This window comes from Chiloscyllium plagiosum, unplaced genomic scaffold (genome assembly GCF_037043375.1).
Source record: "Chiloscyllium plagiosum isolate Xiang-an unplaced genomic scaffold, Cpla_swu_hap1 HiC_scaffold_7, whole genome shotgun sequence".
In the NCBI taxonomy this organism is placed as follows: Eukaryota; Metazoa; Chordata; class Chondrichthyes; order Orectolobiformes; family Hemiscylliidae; genus Chiloscyllium; species Chiloscyllium plagiosum.
The window spans coordinates 32,062,669-32,088,634 of NW_028270145.1; the positions used below are offsets into that span (position 1 = coordinate 32,062,669).

At 40.3% G+C, this 25,966-nt stretch overlaps 1 protein-coding gene across 2 annotated transcripts in view; it reads left to right on the forward strand.

Annotated features, from left to right (window-relative positions):
- Positions 1-25,966, forward strand: part of bard1 (BRCA1 associated RING domain 1) — a 176,862-nt gene that overhangs the window by 10,048 nt on the left and 140,848 nt on the right. For both annotated transcript variants that reach the window (XM_043693340.2, XM_043693343.2), the window contains one exon: positions 1,073-1,221. In XM_043693340.2, coding sequence (XP_043549275.2) covers positions 1,073-1,221 — 149 coding nt within the window. The remainder of the gene's footprint in view (positions 1-1,072; positions 1,222-25,966) is intronic.

Below are 25,966 nucleotides of genomic sequence, written 5' to 3' on the forward strand. Positions count from 1 at the left end.
CCAAGAGACATTTAGCTTATAAACTCAAAAATTCAACTCAAAATTCTAATGTGACAATCTGACTTTTGAAAACATTCTGTCCTTCACTCGGTTCACTGCTTTAGAAGTGAAATGTTGGTCAGATGTGCACAGTGATTTGCAACGTGACATAAACTACTTCAAGGCATTTTTCTCAATAAAAGAATGTGATGTTGTAATGAGTTCATTTTGGTGCTCTGTCCAACACTACTCTTTGCCTCAATCAAAAAATGAACTGATTACGAGTTTCATTGTGCTTGCACAAATCTTAGCATGCAGAAAATCTGTCAAAATTTATTGTAGCTCCCTGTTTTTTAGTGATTGCATGTGAAATCTTTTGAAGTGCTTCTGAGACGTGATAAGATACTTCACAAATGCAAGTCTGTCTTAATATCATTATAATTGAATGTAGTTCTTGTTATAAGTGAAATAGATTCCTGCCTCTACAGGCAAATACGCAGTTATGTACATCGTATGGGAAAGTAAAGATGGTTTATTATGACCTCAATCAGTTCTTCAGTAATAGTAGAACGGCAGTATAAAATTCTCATTAATTCATTTGAGGGTTTAATTTCTTCTCTGTCTCTTATCTATCTCTCTCTTGTTTATGTAAGTTGTATACATCTTCCTCTGTTTATTTCTATTTGCAATATTATACTTGTCCATTTCTTTTCAGTGTGAATCATATTTAATGTAAGGATAATTCTTCTGATCTCCCACTTCTGACATGCTGAGTATTTACAGTTTTTTTTGTTAGTTTTTAGAAGCTTTTTAATATCTTTATTTCACTACTTAATCTCCTTCTGCTGGTTTTCCATTGGCAGGATGGTTGTTGGGGAGAGCAGCAAAGAAGTGAGATTGCAGCCATCTGCAGCAGGAGGGAGATTATAAATGATACCTCAGCTAGGATGATACTGGGGTATCATTGAAAATGAGTTATTTGCCATTTCTTGTGTCTCATGATGGATCAAGGGAGAGAAAAGGGAGGGAGAACTATTAAATTTAGTGAAATTGTTTATGCATGTTATGAACTAATGCCTGCCGTTGTTTACAGAGTTTGTGTTGCTGATTCTCTTGGGACGAATTGTCCAGTGTGTCACACTCCAACCTGGGTAAAAGACCTGCAGCCAAACAGACAGCTGCACAATATTGCCGACCTGTGCAGCCAGCTTAGAGTTCTCCTGAATGTCAGAGACTCTCCAGGTAAGGCTGGAACTTGATAATGGTGTTTGCCAGTGATACTCTGATACTGATTTATGTCAGCTCAAAGGGAAATTATTGTGTCAATTTTAAACCATTCTCATAATGGTCTTATTTCCTCATAAGGGAACAAATGTATGAAATCTAACTTGGTCAATTACTGCTCTATCAGTCCACTCTTGGTCATCAGTAAAGTATTTGAAGGTGTCATCAATAATATTATCAAGCAGCACCTACTCAGCAATAACCCACTCAGTGACACCTAGTTTGGGTTCCAATAGGGCCACCCAGCTCCTGACCACATTACAGCCTTGGTTCAAACATGGACAAAACAACTGAATTTCAGAGCTGGGCTGAGAATGACAGCTCTTGACAACAAGGTCACATTTGGCCAAGCATGGCATGAAGGAGCCATAGCAAAACTGGGGAAATTGAGAATCGGGGGGGGGGGGGGGGGGGGGGGGGGGGGGGGGAGGTCCTCCCTAAGAATGGCAACGGTTCAAGGGTAACTAGGGATGGACAAAATGCTGGCGTTGCCAGCGATGCCCACATCCTGTTAGTGAATAAAATAAAATCTTACTACACAGTTGTTAAAATGGTAAGTTAAATAAACTGAACAAAGTTAAAATACTTCTGAAAGTAATCTGAATATGTTCAGGTTCTTCCCCAGTTTAGTTCAACGTATCTAGTATTTTCTAGTTTTATTTATACTTATGCTGAATTTACTGATCTCATCTTGGGTAGGAAGGGAAGAATTGGCCTGAGCTTGTGTGTCTATGCTGCAGTGTATGTTGTGCTAACTTGAGTAATCAGATGTGAGATCAACCAGTACTTTTCTAATGTCATTATTAACAGTTCAGGTTTTGCCCTTCTCAAGGACAATTAATGTTGAATAATAACTACTGACCTAGCCAGTATTACGTGCACCTTGTGAACAAGTGAATTTTCTTTAAACAGTTGGAAATAGACTTCTGTATAATCTCTAAACCATAAGTTCAAAACTCTGACTGATTGTCCTGGTCCATGAATGTGCAGAGATCAATCCTTAAACTATCATCTGCAATATAGCTAAATAATCTATTGACTTATTGCATTGTGTTCTTGTGGTCTGCCTGTAAACAGGCTTGTGTACTGTTTTTGAGCCTCTGTTGTTTCAATTTCTTCTCCATGGTTTTAGACACTGCCATTTCACATGATCTGCAATGTTTCTTAACCCGTCAACATCCATCCTGTCCACAAATTGCCTTGAACAGCTAGTTTAATAGTCTTCTGTCCTAACTCCCCTTTAACATATAATTATCCTAGCAAAAGTCCAAAGCTCCTTCAGTGTGCATGTTGTGCACACAACTGGTTCTGTAAGTAATAGGTTTAGGCGTCTCTGTAGTTCACAGGAATATTCCTTCTACAACATGTGCAAAGGGAGTTTTCCAGTCAAGAATAGAGTTTTGAAATGCATTTGCACAGATTTTCTGTTAATTCATGACCAAGATTGGATATACGTTGCTTCCTTATTACTTAAAGAAGTACTGAATGTGTTTGTGGTACTAATAGTGTAAACTGCTCAGTTGTTCAACCTGATATGTCTCTTTAAATCATTTTCCTTCTCTGTATGGGAATAGCATATGATTTCTGTTCCCTTTTCTGATAGCAGCAACTCCGTGGAATGTAAGATGTTAATTATCTGTTATGTAGAACTTTGTTACGATCTCTTTAGAAAACAATAGCTTTTAAAAAGAGAGGAATTTCCCAATAGGCGATATAAAGAACCAAAGATGGGGATTTCATGTACGAACTAATATCAACACAGATCAGACATTATTTAACAACCACCAATACACTAAATGAATGCACTGCGAAACGTGCACAAAATATTCTATTAATGTGTCACATATCTGGCAGACAAATAGCCTTAATAGTCACTACTTTCTGTCCAGCAGAGATTCGCTTCTCCCTGCACGCCAGGTTGAAACTTTTAATATTCCTTTAGTCATCAAGGATATGATTACCATCAGCAAGACACACCTCATTGACTCAGCATTTCTTAAATTCTTGAGCTCTTTCTGTTCTGTTTCCTATCTCTTCAATTGAGGCCGAACTCTGGTAAGCATCCTGCTTCGTCATAAATAAAAGGCCAATTACTGTACTTCCAGCATTATTATGTCTCAAACGGCAACTTTGGGGAAAAAAAAAGAAAGATGTTAAAACTGTCACCCCATCTCAGAGAGTTTCAGTTCGAGTTTTTTGTCTCCGTGACAACCAAATCACATGGACATTTTTCCAAACTACACTGTTAATGCAGACATTTCAATATTTCAGCATTCATGACAACATAGAAACAAAAATAAATATTCAGTACCTTGAGTTATATCATTGCCAATTTGTACCTAAACTTCAGTTATCTGCTTTGTTTAATTGACCATGGTTATTCATATCTAATAAAAACAATCAATTTCAGTCTTAAAAATTTCAATTAACCTGGCATTCATAGACTTTTGAGAACTATGTTTCTGATCTCGACTACCCTTTTATGATAAAATGTTTATTGATTTCATTCCTAATTGGACCAACACTAATTTTAAGGTTTTGCTGCCATTGTGGATTTTCCCAACTAGGGGAAAAGACTCCATTTTTTAAAATCATTTTTAAATATGTGCATTAGAGCATCTCTCAGCCTTAAAAGCTCTGAGATAAAAGCTGCAAGTGTGCAGTCGGTCCTTGTAATTTAACACTGCATTGCTGGGACCATACTAGTGATGCTCTGCTGTGCTCACTCCTATCTAGGCTGCTATATCTTTGCTGAGATTCAGTGCCCAAAGCTGAATGCAGTCCTACAGAGAGGATTGTGTAAGGATCTGTACAGCTGAAGCATTACTTGCTCACTCAGAAGTCAAATATGCTATTAGTCTTTTTGATTACCTGTTGCATTGGTGGGCCAGTTTCTACTGCTCTTGTGTGCATAGACAGCCCTTTTGTAACAAAATGGCTCATGGCCTCTCACCATTTTAAAAAGAAATTTGATTTCTCTATTTTGGATTCAAAGGAAATTATCTCCACTGTTGCCCTGCAATGAGCAGCATCTATGTCATCTCATGCACTCACTTAAACTTTCTGTTATTTACTGTGCTCCCCACTTCAGTATTATCTGCAAACATGGATATACAACACTCTCAAAAAGTGTAGTGCTGGAAAAGCACAGCTGGTCAGGCAGCATGTGAGGAGCAGAAGAGTCGATGTTTCGAGCTTAAGCTCTTCATCAGGAATGTGATGAGCCCTTGCTTTAAAATGGCATTCCTGATGAAGAGCTTATGCTCAAAACATTGACTCTCCTGCTCTTTGGATGCTGCCTGACCGGCTGTGCTTTACCAATACCACACTTTTTGACTCTGCTCTCCCACATCTGCAATCCTCACTTTCTCCTATACAATTCTCTGCTCCATCATCCAAGGAATTGCATTGCATTCTGTGCATTTCAATCGAATGTTTAGATTTGCTTGTAAAATGTTTTTGGTTAAACTGCATGCTTATGTTTTGGTTCCTTTCGAGCTTATTGCACTTGATTGTCTGGCACTTGTATCTTGGAGCACTCCCACTTCCCCTGTGGGTTCAACAGCCTTGATGCTTAGGCTTTTAGCAACAACTAGGGTAATAATTAGGACAGTGTATCTATTAATTTTTTTAATCCCCTGAAATTACACTATAATCTGCTGAAATTGTACCAAAGCATCAATGGCTCTCTTTTCACTTGTCATCCTTCAGTCTATCAATCAGTAGACCTTTTGGAATTTGTTTTATCCTAAGAATGGACAAGTGAATAACTAAAATACGTCAATTTATTTTAAAAAAGCCTTTCCAATTTCCTATGATTAAAATATTACAATCTAATGTTAGAATAATTTTACAAGTATACATTTTCAAAGAAAGTTTCTAAACTTTGCAGGAACTGCAACAGTTTTGAATTCTTTTCTGGAGAATTCCAAACTATTTCTGTTTCTCAATTTCATGCAGCGCAACTCCCTAAAAACACAAGCAGCCAGTAATATTCCCTGCAATTTTGAATGGCTATTCACATTTAAAAATAATTGGCTGGTGCACATATAACAAAACATATCATAGTCTCCAATTGTTTGGAAGTCGCTGACTCCTCTCTCAGTGATACATTAATAACTAAAATTATATTGAGCTTAGTATGGTGGATTTTAATTGTCAACAAATCGATTTCTCAGTCGAGAGGTGCCCAAATGTCACCATTTCACTGTGACCTGGAATAAGTGAGGATGGTACAGTGAGGTTACCAGCAGGTGAAGATTGCTGCATCCTTTCCAATCTGCTGGCTTCCACAATAATTTGGCTAGGCAGTTTCAGGAAGGTCTCATAAGGAATGGAACTAGGGCTCAGTTGAGTGAGGCGTGTGGAGTAGTGAAGGGAGAATGCCAGGGAATTCTTTCCTTGGATGCTGCCTGACCGGCTGTGCTTTTCCAGCACCACACTCTTCAAATTCTTTCCTTGGGTCAGGAGAAGTTTTGGATTTGATTGAAAAGCTGCAGATCAGCTGCAGTCTGGATTGAAAGCCCTTGCTCCCTGTATAGTTGCCAGTTGGATAGGCAATCTGCTGGTTTCTAGGATACAATTCTGAGGCTTTCTCACCTACCTCATCTATCTGGAAACTGCAGGTTGACATCAAAAATGATCAATACTTAAATGATGAGTAAACCTACTGGTTTTAAACTGCTCTACCTGCCTGGTTCTGACCTGATGGCTAGGCCTAAAAGAAAATCAATTATCCTCTGCATGAAGAAAAACATAAACTATTTCAGCTTTTCTTTTGGATGAGCAGAAGTTTTCTTCTTGAGAAAGCAGAAGTCAATTTTTACCCCCCATTTCAACCTCTGTTCCTTTCCTACAGCCTTCATTCCTCTTCTCTTTTAAACCAAGCCAGACTATTCACAACCCAGCTGTCATGTTTTACCCTGAGCTGAGGTTCCAAAAGCAGTCCAAGTCCGAGTTCACCTCTTGCTTAGTGTGTCTGCTGGTAAAATCCACATTCATGATTTTATTATGTTCAGATCTGACTGGTCCAATACACTTAGAGTCATAGAGATGTACAGAACGGAAACAGATCCTTCGGTCCAACTCGTCCATGCCGACCAGATATCCCAACCCAATCTAGTCCCACCTGCCAGCACCTGGCTCATATCCCTCAAACACTTCCTATTCATATACCCACCCAGATGCCTTTTAAATGTTGTAATTGTACCAGCCTCCACCATTCCTCTGGCAGCTCGTTCCACACATGTACCACCCTCTCCATGAAAAAGTTGCTCCTTGGATCTCTTTCATATCTTTCCCCTCTCGTCCTAAACCTATGCCGTCCAGTTCTGGACTCCCTCACCCCATGGAAAAGACTTTGTCTATTTATCCTATCCATGCCCCTCATGATTTTGTAAACCTCTATAAGATCACCTCTCAGCCTCCGATGCTCCAGGGAAAACAGCCCTAGCCTATTTAATCTCTCTCTATAGCTCAAATCCTCCAACCCTGGCAACATCCTTGTTAATCTTTTCTGAACCCTTTCAAGTTTCACAACATCTTTCCGATAGGAAGGAGACCAGAATTGCACGCAATATTCCAACAGTGGCCTAACCAACGTCCTGTACAGCCGCAACATGACTTCCCAGCTCCTGTACTCAATACTCTGACTAATAAAGGAAAGCATACCAAATGCCTTCTTCACTATCCTCTGCCTGGGCTTTCATATTCTGCTCTGTGTAAATTTGAACTAATCCAAAACTTCCTATATATTTGCTCACAACAGGTCTGTTCACCTTTCACTCCTGTGTTAACTGACCTTCATTGGCTCCCGGTCATATAACATCTTGATTTTAAAACTTCACAATCTTGTTTCTCTCATGGCATTATTCTAGCCTTGAACTTCCTCCAGACCCATAATTGTCAGAGATATCTGAGTTTATTTAATCCTGGCCTCTTGAGCATCCCTAATTATAATCATGTCCATGATTTGTGGGCATATGTTCAGGTGCCTAAACCCCAAGCTCTGGAAAGCCATTCTTAAAGTTCCCAGACTTTGTACTGCTGTAACCAAATCAGGAGGACTGAATGGACACCTCACTGCGTTCCGCTTCTCAGTTAGTTAAGAGTTCAAATTTAAAAGGGTGTGATATCGCTTGGTGTAAGAAAAGTAGGCAGCCTGGTTCCTTAAATTAACAAGTAGAGAATTGATTTTATTCTGAAGACTCATTCAAACAATGTTGCAGAACTTATTAGGAAAAGGTTTCAGATATGCAGGTATAAGCAACCACCCACTAATGTAAAATGCACAGTCACATATCCACTGGCACAAAAAAGAAAGAGTTAATTTCTGCAGTGATCAGATTTTAAAACTTGGCCAAGTAACAAGTAAAGTCAGAAAAAAAATCAATTGCTTCTTGTCTCGAGGCTTGTCTACCAGCTTTACCATAGCTGCTGGAGTTTTGTTTTTGTTTGAGCAGTCACTCTCATCTTGGCTAGGGTAACTTTCTAGAGGGCAGTAGAAGTGTTCCCTTAAGAACTCCCTGGTTGCGGTCATGAAAATATCTAGTGCATCTTCAAACCAACATCTCTACTTTGATGAGAGTTGATGTGAAGAAAGAGAGGGAGGGATAAAACTTTCACTTTAGTCCTGCGGCAATATTTCTCTCTGATTTGCTAGTTAAAAATCCAGCCTTTTTACACCCTGAGAGCCGAGTCACCTGATGTTTCTGAGCGGTTGCTGCCTGACCCACAGTGCTTTTCCAGCACCACACTCTTGACTCTAATCTCCAGCATCTGCAGTTCTCACTTTCACCTAGTTGATTTTAACCTTAATGCGAATCCTCTACCAAGGATGCCTACCTTGGAGAAATTCTCCTCCTCTCTCTACAAAGATCTCAGTGAGTTTCTCACTGCAACCCCCAGGTCATCTCACCAATTTCTCAATTCCCCTCCCCCCTCACCTTACCCCAATTCCAACCTTCCAGCTCAGCACCGTTCTCATGACCCATCCCAGCTGTCCATCTTCCTTCCCACCTATCCGCTCCACCATCCCCTCCGATCTATCACCTTTACCCCCACATTCCATCCACCTATTGCACTCTCAGCTACCTTCTCCCCAGTCCCACCAACTCTCCCCTTCCCCGAGGCTCCCAGCCTCATTCCTGATGAAGGGCTTTTACCTGAAATGTCAATTCTCCTGCTCCTCGGATGCTGCCTGACTTGCTGTGCTTTTCCAGCACCACACTCTTGACCTTTCTGAGAGCTTTGTAGACACTGCTTTCCAAGAACTATTTTGTGTTCTTCACAAATGCAACAGTTTACTAACTGTCAGTTAGTGTCCTTTGTTCTGAAAAGTGGTTTTGGGTTTTGTGGGTCCTTGTGGATCCTAGAACCACATATCCTATTTCCTGAAATTGAGATTGGTTTTTGCTATTAAGATCGATGGCATTTTTCTCCACTTTCTTTTCCATACATCCTCTTGCTGATGGGTGTTCTCAAAGAATTGTGTTCCTTCGTGCAGGAGCTTCCTCCAAGTCTGTTTCTTCTGAATGTGGGTTTCCCACACGTTGATATCTATGTTGCATTTCTTGAGAGAAGTGAGCTGGGCAAAGGTGACTTTCTTTGGAACTTGGAATTGGAGCTCAGGCATCCTAAGCATGTGACTGATTCAGCAGAGATGGTTTTAAATGATCATGGCCTCGATGTTGGTGCTGTTAGCTGCTTTAAAGATGCTGATGTTAGTCCACCTCTCCTCCTAGCTGACACAGAGGATCCAACTCAAAACAGCTGTGATGGTACCTCTCCAGGGCCTTAAGGTGGTGTCTGCACATAATCCAAATTTTGGAGCTATATAGAAAGGTCAGAACGATGACTACGTAATGCACAAGGAACTTGTTAGTAGCATGGATGTCATGGTCATTGAAGACTGTCATCCTTAGGTGTGACCTGGAGGTGCCGGTATTGGACTGAGGTGGACAAGGTTAAAAATCACAGAACACGAGATTATAGTCCAACAGGTTTATTTGGAAGCACTAGCTTTCGGAATGCTGCTCCTTCATCAGGTGGTTGTGGCGGTTAAGATCGTGCTTAAAGAATTTATAGCCAAAGGAGTCCAATGTCATCTCCATGATCTTAACCTTCACAACCACCTGATGGAGGAGTGGCGCTCCAAAAGCTAGTGCTTCCAAATCAACTTGTTTTGTGATTTTTAACTTTGTCCTTAGGTATCTAAAGACAGCACTCGCAGATTGAATGCAATATTGACTGTCCACATTGATGTCAGCATTAGATGAGAGTTGAGGAAATGTTCCACATTTGGAAGGATTTCTCCATTGGTTGTAATGGAAGGATGGACCAGAACTTGTTGGTAAAAGACTGAGTCCTTGAGATTGAGATTAAGACCAATTTTATGATATGCTTCCGCAAAGATATTTTCAGGATCCTCTCCGACAGTGTCCACACCAATGGGAAACTTCTTGACAAGAAGAGTAAAGCTGGCAATGAAGATGGAAAAAAGGATGGGGGCAATGACACATCCCTGTTTGATCTCAAAGTTCTGTCATTTTACCATCATTGTGGACTGTCTCTGACATCTTGTCATGGAGGAAACATAGGCTGTTGATGAATTTCACTGGGTAGCTGGCCTTTGACTGGATCTTCAATAGCGTTACTCAATTGACTGAATCAGAAACTTTGGTCAGGTTGATGAAGGTAATGTATAGTGGTTGGCATTGTTCCTATCATTTCTCTTAGCGTTGCTGAGCCCTGAAGATTACAATTATAATTCCAATTTATTTGGAAGCCACTCCTGCTTTCCAGAATGATTTATTTGGAGACTGAGAGAAGGCACATAATGAAGCTTTGGATAATAGTTTCAGCGATAGAGAACAGGGAGATTTCTCATTAGCTCCCTCAGTTTGTCTCCTTTCTTGAAGATGGTGGCAATGGCAGTATCCCTGAGTTCAGGGACTTGTTCTTTGTTCCAGATTTTCGAGAACAGTTGATTGAGATGATGGGTAAACTCTGTTCTTCCAAGTTTGAAAGTCTCTGCTAGAATCCTGTCTACATCTGTGAATTTTCCATTCTTCATGTGTTATATTGTAACTTTAATTTCTGCCACAATAGGCGGGAGTCCAAGGTCATCTTTCATGGAGGATTTCCTCAAGTATGTCCATGTCGGTTTCGGAGTTCTTCAAAACATTCTGTCCATTAGAAGCTGATGTTTTCTCCATCTGTCAAAAGGATTCCATCCTCATCTGTATTGGCTTGAAGCCAAGAGTGTTGGGTTCATTTATTGCCTTGTTGTAGTTAAGAAACCCTGGATGTTGCTCTTGTCAGTAAAGAGTTGCAGCTCCTTAGCATTTGCAACCCATCATTGGTTTTTGGTTCTGTTTGTTATTCTTTGTAACTCCGCCTTTCCTCTTTGCCTTGCTGCTGATGTTGTTTTACCAGCTTTCCTCATCTTATCTTGGATAATGTGGAAGTTCTCGGCAAACTGGTTTAGTGTTTCCTAGTCTTGGAACCAGTGGTTTCTTCACAGAATGAGGGGATTGTTGTCTTCAGTTCTTTCCTCCACTCCATTCAAATTAATTCTTTGGAGATTTTGGTGAAGCCACTGTTGGAAGTTTGCTAGTCCACTCAACTAAAAGCTTTCTTTGAACTGTATCTTCAGCTGCCTTAGTAATCATTTGAAGGACATTGAGGAGTGGATGAGCTGGCAGTCTGTCCAACAGTCATCTGCACCACTCATTCATATGTTAATGAGGACATTCTTTTGGTCTTGGGATTGAATAATAATGTAGTCGATCATATGCTGATACTTTGATCGTGGATGCCTCCAAGAAGCCTTGAACTTGTCTTTTTGGCAGACCAGTGTGTTCGTGATGACTAGCTGGTGTTCTGCACATTTGGTGATCAAGAGAATTCCCTTTGGAGTTGCAATTCATGACTCCTTCCTTTCTGATGCCCAACTCTGGGAAGGAACTGTCATTTCCAAACGTGACAATTTTATCTTCCTTGGGGATGGTGGTGAGTATGGTGTCCAAGGTGGAGTAGAAGCCTCCTTTGGACTCATCCATGGCATCAAGGGTTGGAGCATAAACACTTAGGACCGCTGTCTACTGGTTCTTGGCAAGTTATAGGTGGAGAGTTATGAGATGATTGTTGATCCAATTCCAATTGGAAAGGAAACCTCGACGATTGGGGTATCGCTCTACTGCAGCCTCACCCACTATCACAGCCATTGATATCACATATCTGGTTTGCCATTGAGGACTTGTATTGGACTGTGCTTTGTCTGGTTCCTTTTCTTTGACCTTGCTGTCCTGGGTGGCCCTATCAGGAGCTAAGAACTCGAACAGTGCTGCTCTCAGGATCATCGGAACATTGAAACTCCGTGGCAGCAAGATGGCAATCCACGGGAAGATATTTCAATTTACATCTTCATAACACTAAATTTAAGATGCTCTTAACTCTGGCCATCTACCATAGTTTCACCAGATGAGACGTGTTTTCTGCTTTGCTTTTTCAGATTCCTGTTACATGCCTTGGGACATTGTATTACATTAAAGGAACTATAGACTTGTGCTGTTTTGTCAATTGTGGCGCCGATCCCAACTGATTGTTAGGAGAGAATGACTATAATCAATGTGCAGGAATACAACTTTATGTATAAAGTTCCATGAAACTTCCAGGTTTAATTATATAGGGTACAAGTTCTAATCCATTTGTGGATTTATTGGATTTATTATCACTACTTTAAAGAGTGTTCAAATGAAATTTTGAAAGTAATCAACAATAAAAGGAGTAAAACTGAATAATTCATTTTGCGTGGTAATGATGTGAATACGTTTTTGTATTTTTTTTTAAAAAGGAAATGCCTATTGATAAAAGGGTATGATGCAGGAACCAATTAACCTGATGATTTTAATTAGTGAATATTTCAAGATGACATATGAGCAAATCAATTTTGTTCACTTCTTCACTATATTTTCAATCACTCCAAAATTCGGACAAAAGTCATTTACAGAGGAACCTCGATTATTCGGCATTTGATTAACTGAATTTCGGATTATGCGAACTAGATCTCAAGGTCCTCATGCTTGGCTAATTATGATATCCGGCATTCAATTAACTGAATGAAATCCTCCCCACCTATGTCCTTTGGATAATCGAGGTTCCTCTGTATTTCTGTAAGAGGCATGCCTTTTAATATATATAGAATGCAATTTCCAGTTCTACAACTATTGTGCTCCACAAGCTTACCTCTTTTTGGTCTGATCAAACATTATTTGCCAACATTTAAACTAACTCTTCAATCCCTTCTGTTATTAAAGACTAACCTATTTTGAGATAATTTACAAAGTTTGCTTCAGTAACATGCTTTGTATTGTGGTTGTTTAGTGCATTTAAAGGTGTGAATCAATCCAAATTTATTGCTGTTAAGTAATTGGCTTTGTTAACATTAAAGCAAAGTAGGCTGACAAATCCTTACAACCTTTATGAGAGTAGTCAAACTCTGATTTCATAATAAGCAGAGGGTAATGGTGGAAGGATCCTTGTCGGACTGGAGGCCTCTGACTAGTGGGGTCCCCCACGGGTTGATGCTGGGCCCATTATTGTTTGTTATGTATATCAATGATGTGGATGAGAATGATTAGTAAGTTTGCAGATGACACTAAAGTAGGCAGCGTTGTGGACAGTGAGGAAGGTTATCAGAAATTGCAACAGTCAAATCAAGATAAGAGATTTATGGTGAATGGTGGGGCCTTAAGGATTCTAGTGGAACAGAGAGACCTTACAGTTCAGGTGTATGGTTCCCTGAAAGTGGAGTCATAGGTAGACAGGGCAGTAAAGAAGGCTTTTGGCATACTGGCCTTCAACAGTCAGGGCATTGAGTATAAAAGTTGAGAAGTTATGTTGCGGTTGTATAGGATTTTGGTGAGACCACACGGAATATTGTGTTCAGTTTTGATCACTTGTTATAGGAAGGATGTTATTAAACTGGAAAGAGTGGAGAAGAAACTTACAAAGATGTTGCCAGCACTCAAGGGCCTGAGTTATAGGAAGAGGTTGAACAAGATAGGAGTTTTTTCTTTAGAGCATAGGAGACTGAGGGCGACCGTATACAGGTGTATACCAACTGGTGGCACCAAATAAGGGCATGCCCCTATTTCAGCCCTGATATTCAAATAGTCTTCAATATCCAAATGTGTTCTTATAGGTTGTGATGTCACACTTCTTGAGCTAGTTGGTTTTATTCCCATAAAGCTAGTTCGCAAAACAAACTTCGAGTACTTCCCTATTCTCTCTTCGTCTTTCTGGTTTCAAACAGGTTGATGGTACTGCATCTGTTTTGAGACAACTCATGGACTTCCGAGACCACACAGCTGTCTTTAACCTCTAGACAGTCTGCTGAATAAGACACTTTCAGTGTGACCAACCTTCCTAGCCTGCTTCGTTGAGTATTTTGTTCGACAATTTCTTTTATCAAATTTCTGTTTTGATCCAACCTCAGCAAATCTTCAGCCAATTCTTTTTAATTTATTTAAAATTGTCTTTTTTTGTGTGTTGAAAGATACCCAATCCTTTACTTAACTTTCCTCTGTTTATTATACTTGAAATGAAAATTCTACACTGCTTCATTATTTTATTCTAAAATCCAAATCTTTCTCTTCTATCTATTGCTATTTGCTTTGCCGAAGAATAGAATTTGCGGCAGTTTTGCTTTGACCTCCGCAATCTTCTAAACTTCAACTTCATAGTATTAAAATGTATTTCCTAAACCCAGAAACCAAACCCTTCCCATAAGACGGGTGACAGTGTGGTTCTTTATTTTAATGTGGCATGTTCAGATTGGGTTTCTGCACATCCAGCATTAAATATGATTCCCACTTTAGCTCGTCTGTTCCCATTTATTTTATAATTAGATATTTTCGATTATATGATGCAGTGAAGCTTGGAAATATTAAAAAGCTAAATTTAAATTCTTGAATTTAATTTTAATAGAAATGTTATTCATTTTGAAGACAGCAAGGCTATGTTGTGAAACTTGAAAGGGTTCAGAAAAGATTTACAAGGATGTTGCCAGGGTTGGAGGATCTGAGCTATAGGGAGAGGCTAAACAGGCTGGGACTGGGACTGTTTTCCCTGGTGCGTCGGACGCTGAGGGGTGACCCAATAAAGGTTTGCAAAATTGAGGGGTATGGATAGGGTAACTAGACAAAGTCTTTTCCCTGGGGTCGGGGAGTCCAGAACTATAGGTCACAGGTTTAGGGCGAGAGGGGAAAGATATAAAAGAGACCAAAGAGGCAATGTTTTCACACAGAGGGTGGTGCAGGTATGGAATGAGATGCCAGAGGAAGTGGTGGAGGCTGGTACAATTGCAACATTTAAGAGGCATTTGGATGGATATACGAATAAGAAGGGTTTGGAAGGATATGGGCTAGGTGCTGGCAGGTGGGACTAGATTGGGTTGGGATATCTGGTCAGCATGGACGGGTTGGACCGAAGGGTCTGTTTCCATGCTGTACATCTCTATGAATCTCTAATTGAGCTAAATATTGGTGGGAGGCAAAGTGGATGCTAAATTATATTTTGCTGTTTTCAATTTTGGCTCAATCTTTGCAAAGATTTTGTTTCTTGCTGCTGCCAATTAGATTAATTGTGTTTACTTCAAATGCTTTTCTTTAATAGTACCCAAATAAGCACTGTGTGAGTTGCAAATGCATCAGAGGACAATGACCTGATACTGCTAGAGGTTATAAGGGGGTTTTGGTTGAATTATTTGTTTATATGTAGGGGGCAATCATAAGGAATCTTTGTTATTGTGGCTGAGAGTCAGTGTAGCATCGAGACAATTATTACTTATTTCTGAGTACCACTGCACTGCTACATGGATTGTTCTTTCTAAAGACTGGCTTCTGATCTGTGGTTCATTTTGTAACAGTATGGTAAGCAGATGCATTTAGCCACACAACTACCAGTGTTCAGAGCAATTTTTCTTCGTGGTTATAGGCCTTTTAGCACCTGATTTGAATACTTTATTATTTTAATTGCTAAAGAGAAAGGGGTTGTTGTGGCCCATGAGGCTCAAGTTTACATCCCGCCCACTCCAGAAGAGTGTAATAACATGTCTGAACGGGTTAATTAGAAAATATCTAAGTATTAGAGAGGAGCTGGATTAGTAATATTGAACTCTGCACCCCAGCAAGCAATGGAGGCAGGGCCATTGAACATTTTCAAGTCAGAGGTTGGTAGATTCTTGACCATTATTGGATTTGCATTTATTGGGAGAAAGCAGAAAAGTGACGTTGAGGCCACAATCAGATCAGCCATGATCTTATTCAACAGCGGGGAAATTTCAATGAACCATGATGACACTTTGACTCAATGTTTTGAACTCAGGTGCCGAATGTTAGTATTTTGAGTAACGGATGGCTTAGGGCAAGATTTGGCCACAGTGCAGTGGGCCTGGTAAATTTAGATGGCAAATAATGAATTTCAGCCAACAAAGCACAGTAGAGCTCTCCTTAGGTGGCCATTCTCTTTGAGTATTTTTCTTTTTCACACTGAAGTTCACTGTGCGTTCACAGAAGTACTCATGACTGTTGATACAGACCATTGCACAGCACTGCAGCATGAATGGGATCAGCACCTCTCTTGGATTTTGGCAGTGTGATGTGATGCTGTAATTAAATTCCTTCCATCAAATATTCAGCAATCCTTGGGATAGCATTATAAAAGCAAAAAACCAATCTGGATTCAGGGTTCACGGTCTCAGGATAATCCAAAACACTTTTTAAAAAGTCTTTTGAAAGGTGTTGTTACATGCCTGTTTTGCAGATTAAGAAATAACAAGAACAAGGTTCCACCGCGAACAATGAGATAATGACCAGATAATCTATTCTATTGACATTGATTAAATGAAGGGATAAATATTGGATAGGTCACTAAATTCAGTGGAACCTGAGGTTAATTTGACTTCTCATCCAAAAGACTGGACTAAAAATTCAGTCTTGCTGGTTTCTGGGTTCAGGGGTCATGATGCTGTCTCCTCCTCAGCAAGAGTGTGATGTGTAGTTGGCTGACCACATGTTTGGCAGAGGAATCGTATGTGAGAGTGACGAGCACATATTTCAGCTAACCTGCACAATATAAAAGTAGTTTGCACCCCTTAAAGAGGAGGAGCTTTGAGGCTGCAGAAGTTGCTGGAATTATCTCCAAAAGTAATTGATTGTTGGGTTGGATAGGTTTTTTGATACGACTCTGGAAACCTTAATTTAAGAGGTGAAAAGGAGGGGAAAAAGGTCATGTTTCTGCAGGGATCCAGGTAACCCTTGAAACACAGACTGAAGGGAAAGGGAGCAAGTTGCTGTGGAGTTCAAAGAGTGTTGATCCTGCATTGCAGCAAAGGTTTAATGGCATCTCAGGAATCATTTAAGATTAGTTAGTGCAGTATCAATTGCCATTTCCTACTTATTACATCACAATCTTCTCACATTGTACAATGTGTCAGTTATGGATCACTGACGTCTAGCAATCGGGATTTGTGCCAAACATTCACATGTTCCACCGCTTCCTCGTGTGCCTACCAGTGATGCAAGCTCATACCCACTTCTCTCAGATTTCACACTAATCCAGTTAAAACACACACTCCACCCAGACACATGCATGCACCCAGCTATGCATCTTCTGAGTCCCTTTGAGGAGACAAAGCTGCACGTTATTGGGTGAGTAGTGACTGAAATGATTGGAAGCAATGGTGTTGAAATTATCCAGAGCGAAGATGTGTTCCTGCCTTATGCACGTTCTCAAATCTTACTTTGCCCTTCTGCAGCAATCTGTCTCAAAATGCAAGCTACAGATTCACTGCAACCCTCCACTTTTGCTTTAATGCTTTCAGGCACTCAAGAGCTTCTCTTGACCAGCTAGTGCCTCCTCTTCAAGAAGAGTAATGTCAAATGAAGAAATACTGTCATTTGCAGTGACCAACTCATGTGCCAGCACTGAGTATGCTTTAGAGGATGGCACAGTGGCAGAATCAGTACACAGTGAATCACTGGGTCATTGTAGCTAGACTGAGGGAAAGGTAATACAAGTGCCAACTTTCCCTCTCAAGGGTGAGATTCTGCTGTAGGACATTCGGATGAGGTAGCATTCAAAAGAAAGCTGATGTTCATGCGTACAAAGATGTTTTGGTACATTGGCAGGCAAGGTAGCATCTTAAAGGACTGTTGGATCAAAATCTTGGAGTTCCCTCCCTAACAGCAGTGTGGTGTGCTTATACCTAATGGTCTCCAGTATTTCAAAATGATAGTTCAGCAGTATCTTCTTGGTGCAGTGGGAATGGGCATCCCTTGTCATTGATGAACACATTGCATTGGAGGGAGGGTAATTACAAAATCTCTGCAAAGATTATTATAAAATGTCTGAAAAATGCTTTGTTCAAGTAAGAGTTATATTCAAGAATAATAACTTTGCATCTTGTCAAAATATTTTATTTATAGCCGAAGTCACTTTGCTGAGGTAGCTTCCTTGTTCAGTTATGGCTGTCTGAATTTGCTTTTCTGAAGATTAGTAGTTTCAATTATGAATTTTCCGTTAAGGATGTGTCCACTTGTGGTGATGAGCCCTACAGTAAGTTTTCAATACTGATTAAAGGAATTTCAGAGTAAAAAGAGACAGAACAAAGATTGTTGTTGCCGGCAAGTTATCTGTCTGACTGTTCAACTCCAACAAGTTTATTACATCCACAAACTGAGTCATGTAAGCTCTCTCTGAAAGTGTTGTAGACTCAGTGACTCTTTGCAGTGCAACAGTTTTCACAGCTGCAGTTACTATCCCTTCAGGCGATATTATCTTAAGTCTAAGCAAAAAACCAAAGGACTGGAGATACTCAAACCATGAAACAAAAATAGAAATTGCTAGAACAACTTGGCAAGTTTGGCAGCACCTGTGGAGAGAGAAACATAGTTAATTTTTCAGGTCCAGAGACCTTCTTCAGAACTTTGCAATCAAGCCTACCAACTAGGTGGTACTATTGTTGTCTGGCCCCTACATTGCGGAGGCTGACAGACAACACTCAAATGCCACCACCTATATCCCCTAGACCATGACTCCATCGTGGAACACCAGGCCACAATGTTCACTAGTCTCATTTCATCTGATGATCTTTCCACAACTGCCTTCAAGCTCATAGTCCGCCAACTCTGCAGAGCTTGCTTCTGCTTCCTTCCCAAAATTCACATACGGGGCTGCCCTAGTAGACCCATTGTTTCTGCCTCCTCCTACTTCACATAATTAATCTCTTAATATCTTGACTGATCTTTTTTCTCCCCTTGTCCAGTTTCTTCCCACTCATCATGATTCATCTGATGCTTTATATCAGTTTCAGAATTTCCAATTCACAGGCTCCAGCAGCGTCCCTTTTACCACAGACATGCAATCACTTCTATCCCCCCATCAGGATGGTCTCATGACTCTCCACTCCTTCCTAGAAAAAAGGCCTAAACTGTTCCCATCCACTACCACTGTCCTACAACTGGCCGAGCTCATCCTCACTTTGAACAATTTCTCCTTAACTCCTCTCACTTTCTTCAGGTCAAAAGGGTGGGCATGAGTACCCACATGGGCCCCAGTTATGCCTGTCTCTTCACCTACCATCTCACCAGCATCCACATCCAAAGCACCACCAGCTGCCAGTTCCACTACTTCCAATGAATGCCACCACCAGGCACATGTTTCCCTCCCTTCACTTATAGAGTCATAGAGATGTACAGCATGGAAGCAGACCCTTCGGTCCAACCTCTATACCAACCAGATATCCCAACCCAATCTAGTCCCACCTGCCAGCACCTGGCCCATATCCCTCCAAAGACGACTTATTCGTATATCCATCCAAATGCTTCTTAAATGTTGCAGTTGTACCAGCCTCCACCACTTCCTCTGGCAGCTCATTCCATACCTGTACCACCCTCTGTGTGAAAACATTGCCTCTTTGGTCTCTTTTATATCTTTCCCCTCTCGCCCTAAACCTGTGACCTATAGTTCTGGACTCCCCGACCCCAGGGAAAAGACTTTGCTTATTTGCCCTATCCATGCACCTCATAATTTTGTAAACCTCTATAAGTTCACCCCTCAGCCTACGACGCTCCAGAGAAAACAGCCCCAGCCTGTTCAGCCTCTCTCTATAGCTCAAATCTTCCAACCATGGCAACATCCTTGTAAATTCTTTCTGAACGCTTTCAAGATTCACAACATCTTTCCGATAGGAAGGAGACCAGAATTGCACGCAATATATTCCAACAGCGGCCTAACTAATGTCCTGTACAGCCACAACATGATTTCCCAACTCCTGTACGCAATACTCTGACCAATAAAGGAAAGCATACCAAATGCCTTCTTCATTATCCTATCTACCTGCATCTCCACTTTCAAGGAATTATGAACCTGCACTCCAAGGTCTCTTTGTTCAGCAACACTCCCTAGGACCTTACCACTAAGTGTATATGTCCTGCTATGATTTCCCAAAATGCAGCACCTCAAATTTATCTGAAATAGACTCCACCTGCCACTTCTCAGCCCATTGGCTCATCTGGTCAAAATCCTGTTGTAATCTGAGGTAACCCTCTTCGCTGTCCACTACACCTCCAATCTTGGTGTCATCTGCAAACTTACTAACTGTACCTCTTATGCTCGCATCCAAATGATTTATGTAAATGACAAAACGTAGAGGACCCAGCACCGATTCTTGTGGCACTCCACTGGTCACAGACCTCCAGTCTGAAAAACTACCCTCCACCACCACCACCCTCTGTCTTCTACCTTTGAGCCAGTTCTGTATCCAAATGGCTAGTTCTCCCTTTATTCCATGAGATCTAGCCTTGCTAATCACTCTCCTATGGAGAACCTTGTTGAACGCCTTACTGAAGTCCATATGGATCACATCTACCGCTCTGCCCTCATCAATCCTCTTTGTTACTTCTTTAAAAAACTCAATTAAGTTTGTGAGATATGATTTCCCACAAAGCCATGTTGACTATCCCTAATCAGTCCTTACCTTTCCAAATACATGTACATCCTGTCCCTCAGATTTCCCTCCAACAACTTGCCCACCACTGATGTCAGGCTCACTGGTCTGTCGTTCCCTGGGTTGTCCTTACCACCCTTCTTAAACAGTAACACCACGTTTGCCAACCTCCAATCTTCCGGCACCTCACCTGTGACTATCGATGATACAAATATCTGAGTAATCACTCCCCTAGCTTCCCACAGAGTTCTGAGGTACACTTGATCAGGTCCAGTGGATTTATCCACCTTTAGCCGTTTTAAGACATCCAGCACTTCCTCCTTTGTAATCTGGACGTTTTGCAAGATGTCACCATCTATTTCCCGACAGTCTATATCTTCCATATCCTTTTCCACAATAAATACTGATGCAAAATACTTAGTATTTCCCCCATTTTCTGCGACTCCACACAAAGGCCGCCTTGCTGATCTTTGAGGGACCCTATTCTCTCCCTAGTTACCCTTTTGTCCTTAACGTATTTATAAAAACCCTTTGGATTCTCCTGAATTCTATTTGCCAAAGCTATCTCATGTCCCCTTTTTGCCCTCTTGCCGGCCTTTAATTGGGACTGTTCTCTCCGGGGCGCCTTGGTCCACTCCTCCTCAGCTCCAAACATTTCCCCATGCAATTACAGGTGTAATCCTGCCATTTACTTCCTTCCTCCCTCACTATCCAAGGCCTCAGGTGCACCTTCTGGACCCGAAACATTAACTGTTTCTCTCTTCGCAGATGTTGCCAGACCTGCAGAGTTGTTCCAGCAATTTCTGTTTTTGTTATCATAAGCTTGCTCTTGTTATCTTGGTGATGATTTTGAATGTAGTTACTATCCCATGTATCCTTCATCAAGCGCTATACTCTGATCAGGTGTAAATTGTCAAGTTTACACAGAGAGAATCTGCAACTTTAATTTCAAAAAGACCTTGATCCATTTATGAGCAGTTATAAATGTATTTATGGGTGATAAGTCTGAAGATTAGTAACAGTTTATGAGCATTTTCCTTGTGTTTCTCCTGTGCTCTTGGATTTGATGCCCTCAAACATCTGGCTGTGTAATGTCAGGCACACTGGGCACCAATTTAATTTCCACAAGCAGATGGGCTTTGAATGAATTAAAATCTTGCTGACTGCTTCACCTGAAAAAATGTTTTTTTCCAACCATAGTGGTCTTTTTCATCTTGTTCTGTGATTCTTTTAAAACAAAAACACATTCAAAATACCAAAGCGATAGAGAAATCTTATAAGAAAAGGGAAACTAGCTTTGTTTTGCACAGCTGAACCATCCTGGTAGTTATCAGCTCTGGGAATATTGCAAGTCTTTCTGACGTTGCTGAGGGGTGGAGTGGCTGGGGTGCTGCTTTTTCAAGAAAACAAATTTGTGCTATAAAATGCATCCTTTCCACAAAATAAAATAAAGCTAGCCTTGCTTACATTACTCTTGGGAAGCTCTAGTGTAGCAATGTAAATCAGGATAATTCAGATTGTCACTTAGTCACTGAACAACTGAACGGAATTAATGGTACAGCCGCAAGACAGTTTATCATTTTATTTTTAACTAGTCTGCCGGAGAACTTGGCTTCTATCATTTTCATTTGAGTCGATTACTTTTGCTGCTTTCGAACCACCAAGAATTGCACACCATGAGATTGGATCATTTGCCAGAGCCTGATTGCAGGCAAGAATTTGATTTTTTTTTTTGCAGTGCGTTCAGTTTTCACACTGTGCTCACCTGTATTTCTGTAGAGATGAACATGCAGCAATTTTCTACGATTGATTGTATTGCAGCAGCCAAATGTATATGAGTACAATTCCACAGTTGTTCAGCACAGGCTTAACTGCCAAACTACACAGTAAATATTCACGCCCCTTTACAGAGCTGCACAAAAATCAGTGTACCATTATTGATAACCTGGTTATCAAAGTAATTGCTATTGTTATGCTCCTTTTCTCCTCTGATGTCCCTGCTGTTTCGATGTAGCTTTTGGTGAAGGAAGCAAATTAAGATGGTTTGAACAAACTAATTTAAAGTTTGAACAATTGATATACTTGGTAAACTCCAGTTTGACAGTCAATTACTTTTTGGTCCCCTGACATTTGTAGATTCTCGGGTGAAGATAAAAGCTATAATACTGATTTCTCTACAATGTACTTGATCTTAATTGGCGTTTTAAGCAGGCAGGTTTTGACTGCATAGCTTATCATGCCACGTGTCTTAGGTTTGTATCTGATACTGATGTTTTGAAGATATCACAAGCAAGTGGATAATGAGGATCCTTTGGATGTAATATATCAGGACTTCTGGAAGGCGTTTGATAAGGTACTGCACAAAAGGTTAATTCACAAGGTTGGATCATATAGGATTAGGGTCACTTACTAGTTTGAATAGGTGACTGGCTGATGGTCAGAGACAGAGAACCGGGTTAAATGTTTTTTTTCTGGATGGAAAGAAATAATTAGTGGGGTATCACAGGTTTCGGTCCTTGGGCTCCAGCTATTTACAATCTACATTGATAACATGGATACACCCAGAGATAGAAGGCTCTGGCCAAATATGCAAATAGGCAGAATGGTAAATTGCAATGAGGAAATAAGGACCTTACAAATGGGTATAGATAGGTTAGGAGAGTGGGCCAAAATGTGGCAAATAGAGTTTAACGTGGTTAAGTGTTACGTCGTGCATTTTGGTCGGGCAAATGGGAAGGTGACCTGTTATCTAAATGGGAAGTGACTTTGGGGTGCTACAGTACATAGGGTTCTGGGTGTCCTCGTTCATGAGTCACAGAAAACTAGCATGCAGGTACAGCAGATAATAAAGAAAGCCAATGGAATATTGGCATTTATAGCTAAAGGAATAAAATATAAAGGTAAGGCAGTATTGTTGCAAGTAGAGAAAGCATTGGTGAAACCACACCTGGGAAGTTGTGTGCAGTTTTGGTCCCCTTACTCGAGGAAAGATGTAGTACCATTGGAGGCAATTCAGAGGAAGTTCACTAGATTGATCCCAGAGATGAGGGGTTTATCGTATAAAGAGAGATTGAACGGTTTAGGTCTGTACTACCTGGAAATTAGAAGAATGAGGGGAGATCAAATTGAGGTATTCTACATGATAAAAGGTATGGATAAAATAGACTTGGAGCGGGTACTTCCTTTTGTGGGGCATTCTAGGATGAGGGGGTCATAGTCTTAGGATAAGGGATAGCAAATTTAAAACAGAGTGGAGGAGAAACTACTTCTCCCAAAGAATTGTAAATCTGTGGAATTCGCTACCTCAAAGTGTAGTGGATGCTGGGACATTGAGTAAATTTAGGGAGGAGTTAGACAGATTTTTAATTAGTAATGCATTGAATGTTTTTGGGGAGAATGCAGGAAAATGGGGGTGAGTAGCATATCAGCCATTACCGAATAGCAAGCAGACTCGATGGGCTGAATGGTCTAATTCTGCTCCTATATCTTATGAATCTTATCTTATGATTCCTGGGAGTTCAATCACAGAAGTTTGGGAATCAGTTTGTGGAATTATTGCAGTCACCCTTTTGCTGATAAGTTAAACCAAAGCCTTATCTGTTGTCTCATGTATTAATAGAATTCCATGATAATTCTAAAGACCAGAGAGCTCCCCTGACCTCCTGACCAATGTTTATCCCTCAAAAACAGTAATTATCTTTGAAAACATTTGTGCAGTTTGGCAGCAATGTTTCCCTACTTTATCACATTTGACTATACCTCAAAAGTTTATTTTAGGGGAGGGATAATGATATCCTGAGGTTGTGAAAAATGCTGCAGAACTGCAAGTTCTTTGTTAATTACTGTGCAATTATTGCATTTTTGATATTTGGATGGGGTTTCCTGTATTGTAACACTATCGTTGATAGCAGCCTAGTTAGACCGTTGGTCTAGAAATTGGATGTGATTGTTATGGACCCTGTCAAAATATATTCAGAAGACAGTCTAGACCCTCACTTTTTATTATTTTAAAGGTAAGTGTTAGGTATGGCATTCCAGGTGTAATTCAGTTGGTCCAACTACTCGACGTTAAGTACTATTTTTACACTACTGTTAAAATACAGACAAAATAAAAATGAAGGAATTGGCTTAATTGTAATTCTAATCAAAATGTTCAACAAAATAATAGATGTATTTGCTATTACTAATTGATTGTTCTGATATAGTAACATTGCATAATGCCTATGGCAAAAGGCAAAATTCAGTAAAATAGATTGTCTCACAGGCAATTACCCAGTCCAGGAGGAAAATCATCAAGAGAAAGCTCAGTGAGGGAGAGAGGGAGAGAAAGAAAGAGCGAAAGAGAAAGAAAGACAGTTCATCTCTTCTGTCTTAAAACCTCTCTTCAAAAAAAAAGACAAAATATACCTCTTAAAGCAATAGTATTGTTTTAGTGATTTATCCAGTATCTTAGGACATTTGACATTGTTAAACTTGCCAGATAAATTCAAGTTGCTCTTGTGTTATTTCTTATGTTTGAACATTTAATGTTGGTTCAGATATGATGATTCCAAACTTTTGCAAGGTCCATGAGAGCTTTGGGCATGAGTGCACAATACCCCCAGGCAAATGACTCTGCCTTCAGGAGAGAAAATTGGAAAGAATTGCATTGAACTGAAATTATGTTAACAGTAGCCTGACTTGAGTTTCTTTCACAGTGGATGGTTTAAAGAAGGCTAAGTTAGAAGCAATATTTACCATTTAGAAGGTTAAGGGCTTATTTGATTAACATTTTTTGATATCCTACCAATTTGATCCTCAATGTAAGTTGAAACTATTTCCATAAGTTGAGAAGTCTAGAACAAGTGACGACGGGAAATAATTAGAGTCTGACTTTGCAGGAGTGAAGTTAGGAAACGTTTATACTCGCAATGGATTGTAGAAGTTTGAAACTCTCTTCAACTAATGTCAGTTGATGTTAAATGTTTGACTAATTGTTCATTTTACATTTAAGGTTCATATTTTCTTGTGAACCATAGGTGTTGAGAGATATGGAGTAATAATAAATGTATCTAATTAAGCTACAGACTACCCATGATCTTGGATAGTGGGACCAGTTCAAATAGCAATGACCTACTGTTTTTCCCAGAATTATTGTAAATCACTGGTAAACATGCTGCAAAAAAAAACGCCTTTTTTTTGCTTTCAGTTGAACACTAACTACAGCTTGTTCATGGCTACTGATTTTTTGCCATCTCAAAATACAACAGTGAAGAATTTTGCACAAATCTGCCAATTCAGTTATCTTGTGTACAAATGCAGTGAGTTGGAATGATCTAGATCAAAATGACCAGAGTAGATATTTGAGCAGGAAAATGGAGAGTTGACATCTGTGTTTTTATTCCTGATGAAGGGCTTTTGCCCGAAACGTCGATTTCGAAGCTCCTTGGATGCTGCCTGAACTGCTGTGCTCTTCCAGCACCACTAATCCAGAATCTGGTTTCCAGCATCTGCAGTCATTGTTTTTACCCCATCTGTGTTTCCAAGCCAATTATAATTTTTTTTGCTAGAAAAGGTGGCTCAGTGGTGCCTCACAGCACCAGTGACCAGGTTCGATTCCAGCCTTGGGTAACTGTGTGGAGTTTGCATGTTCTCCCTGGGCGCTCTGGTTTCATCCCACAGTCTAATTATGTGCAGGTTAGGTGAATTGGC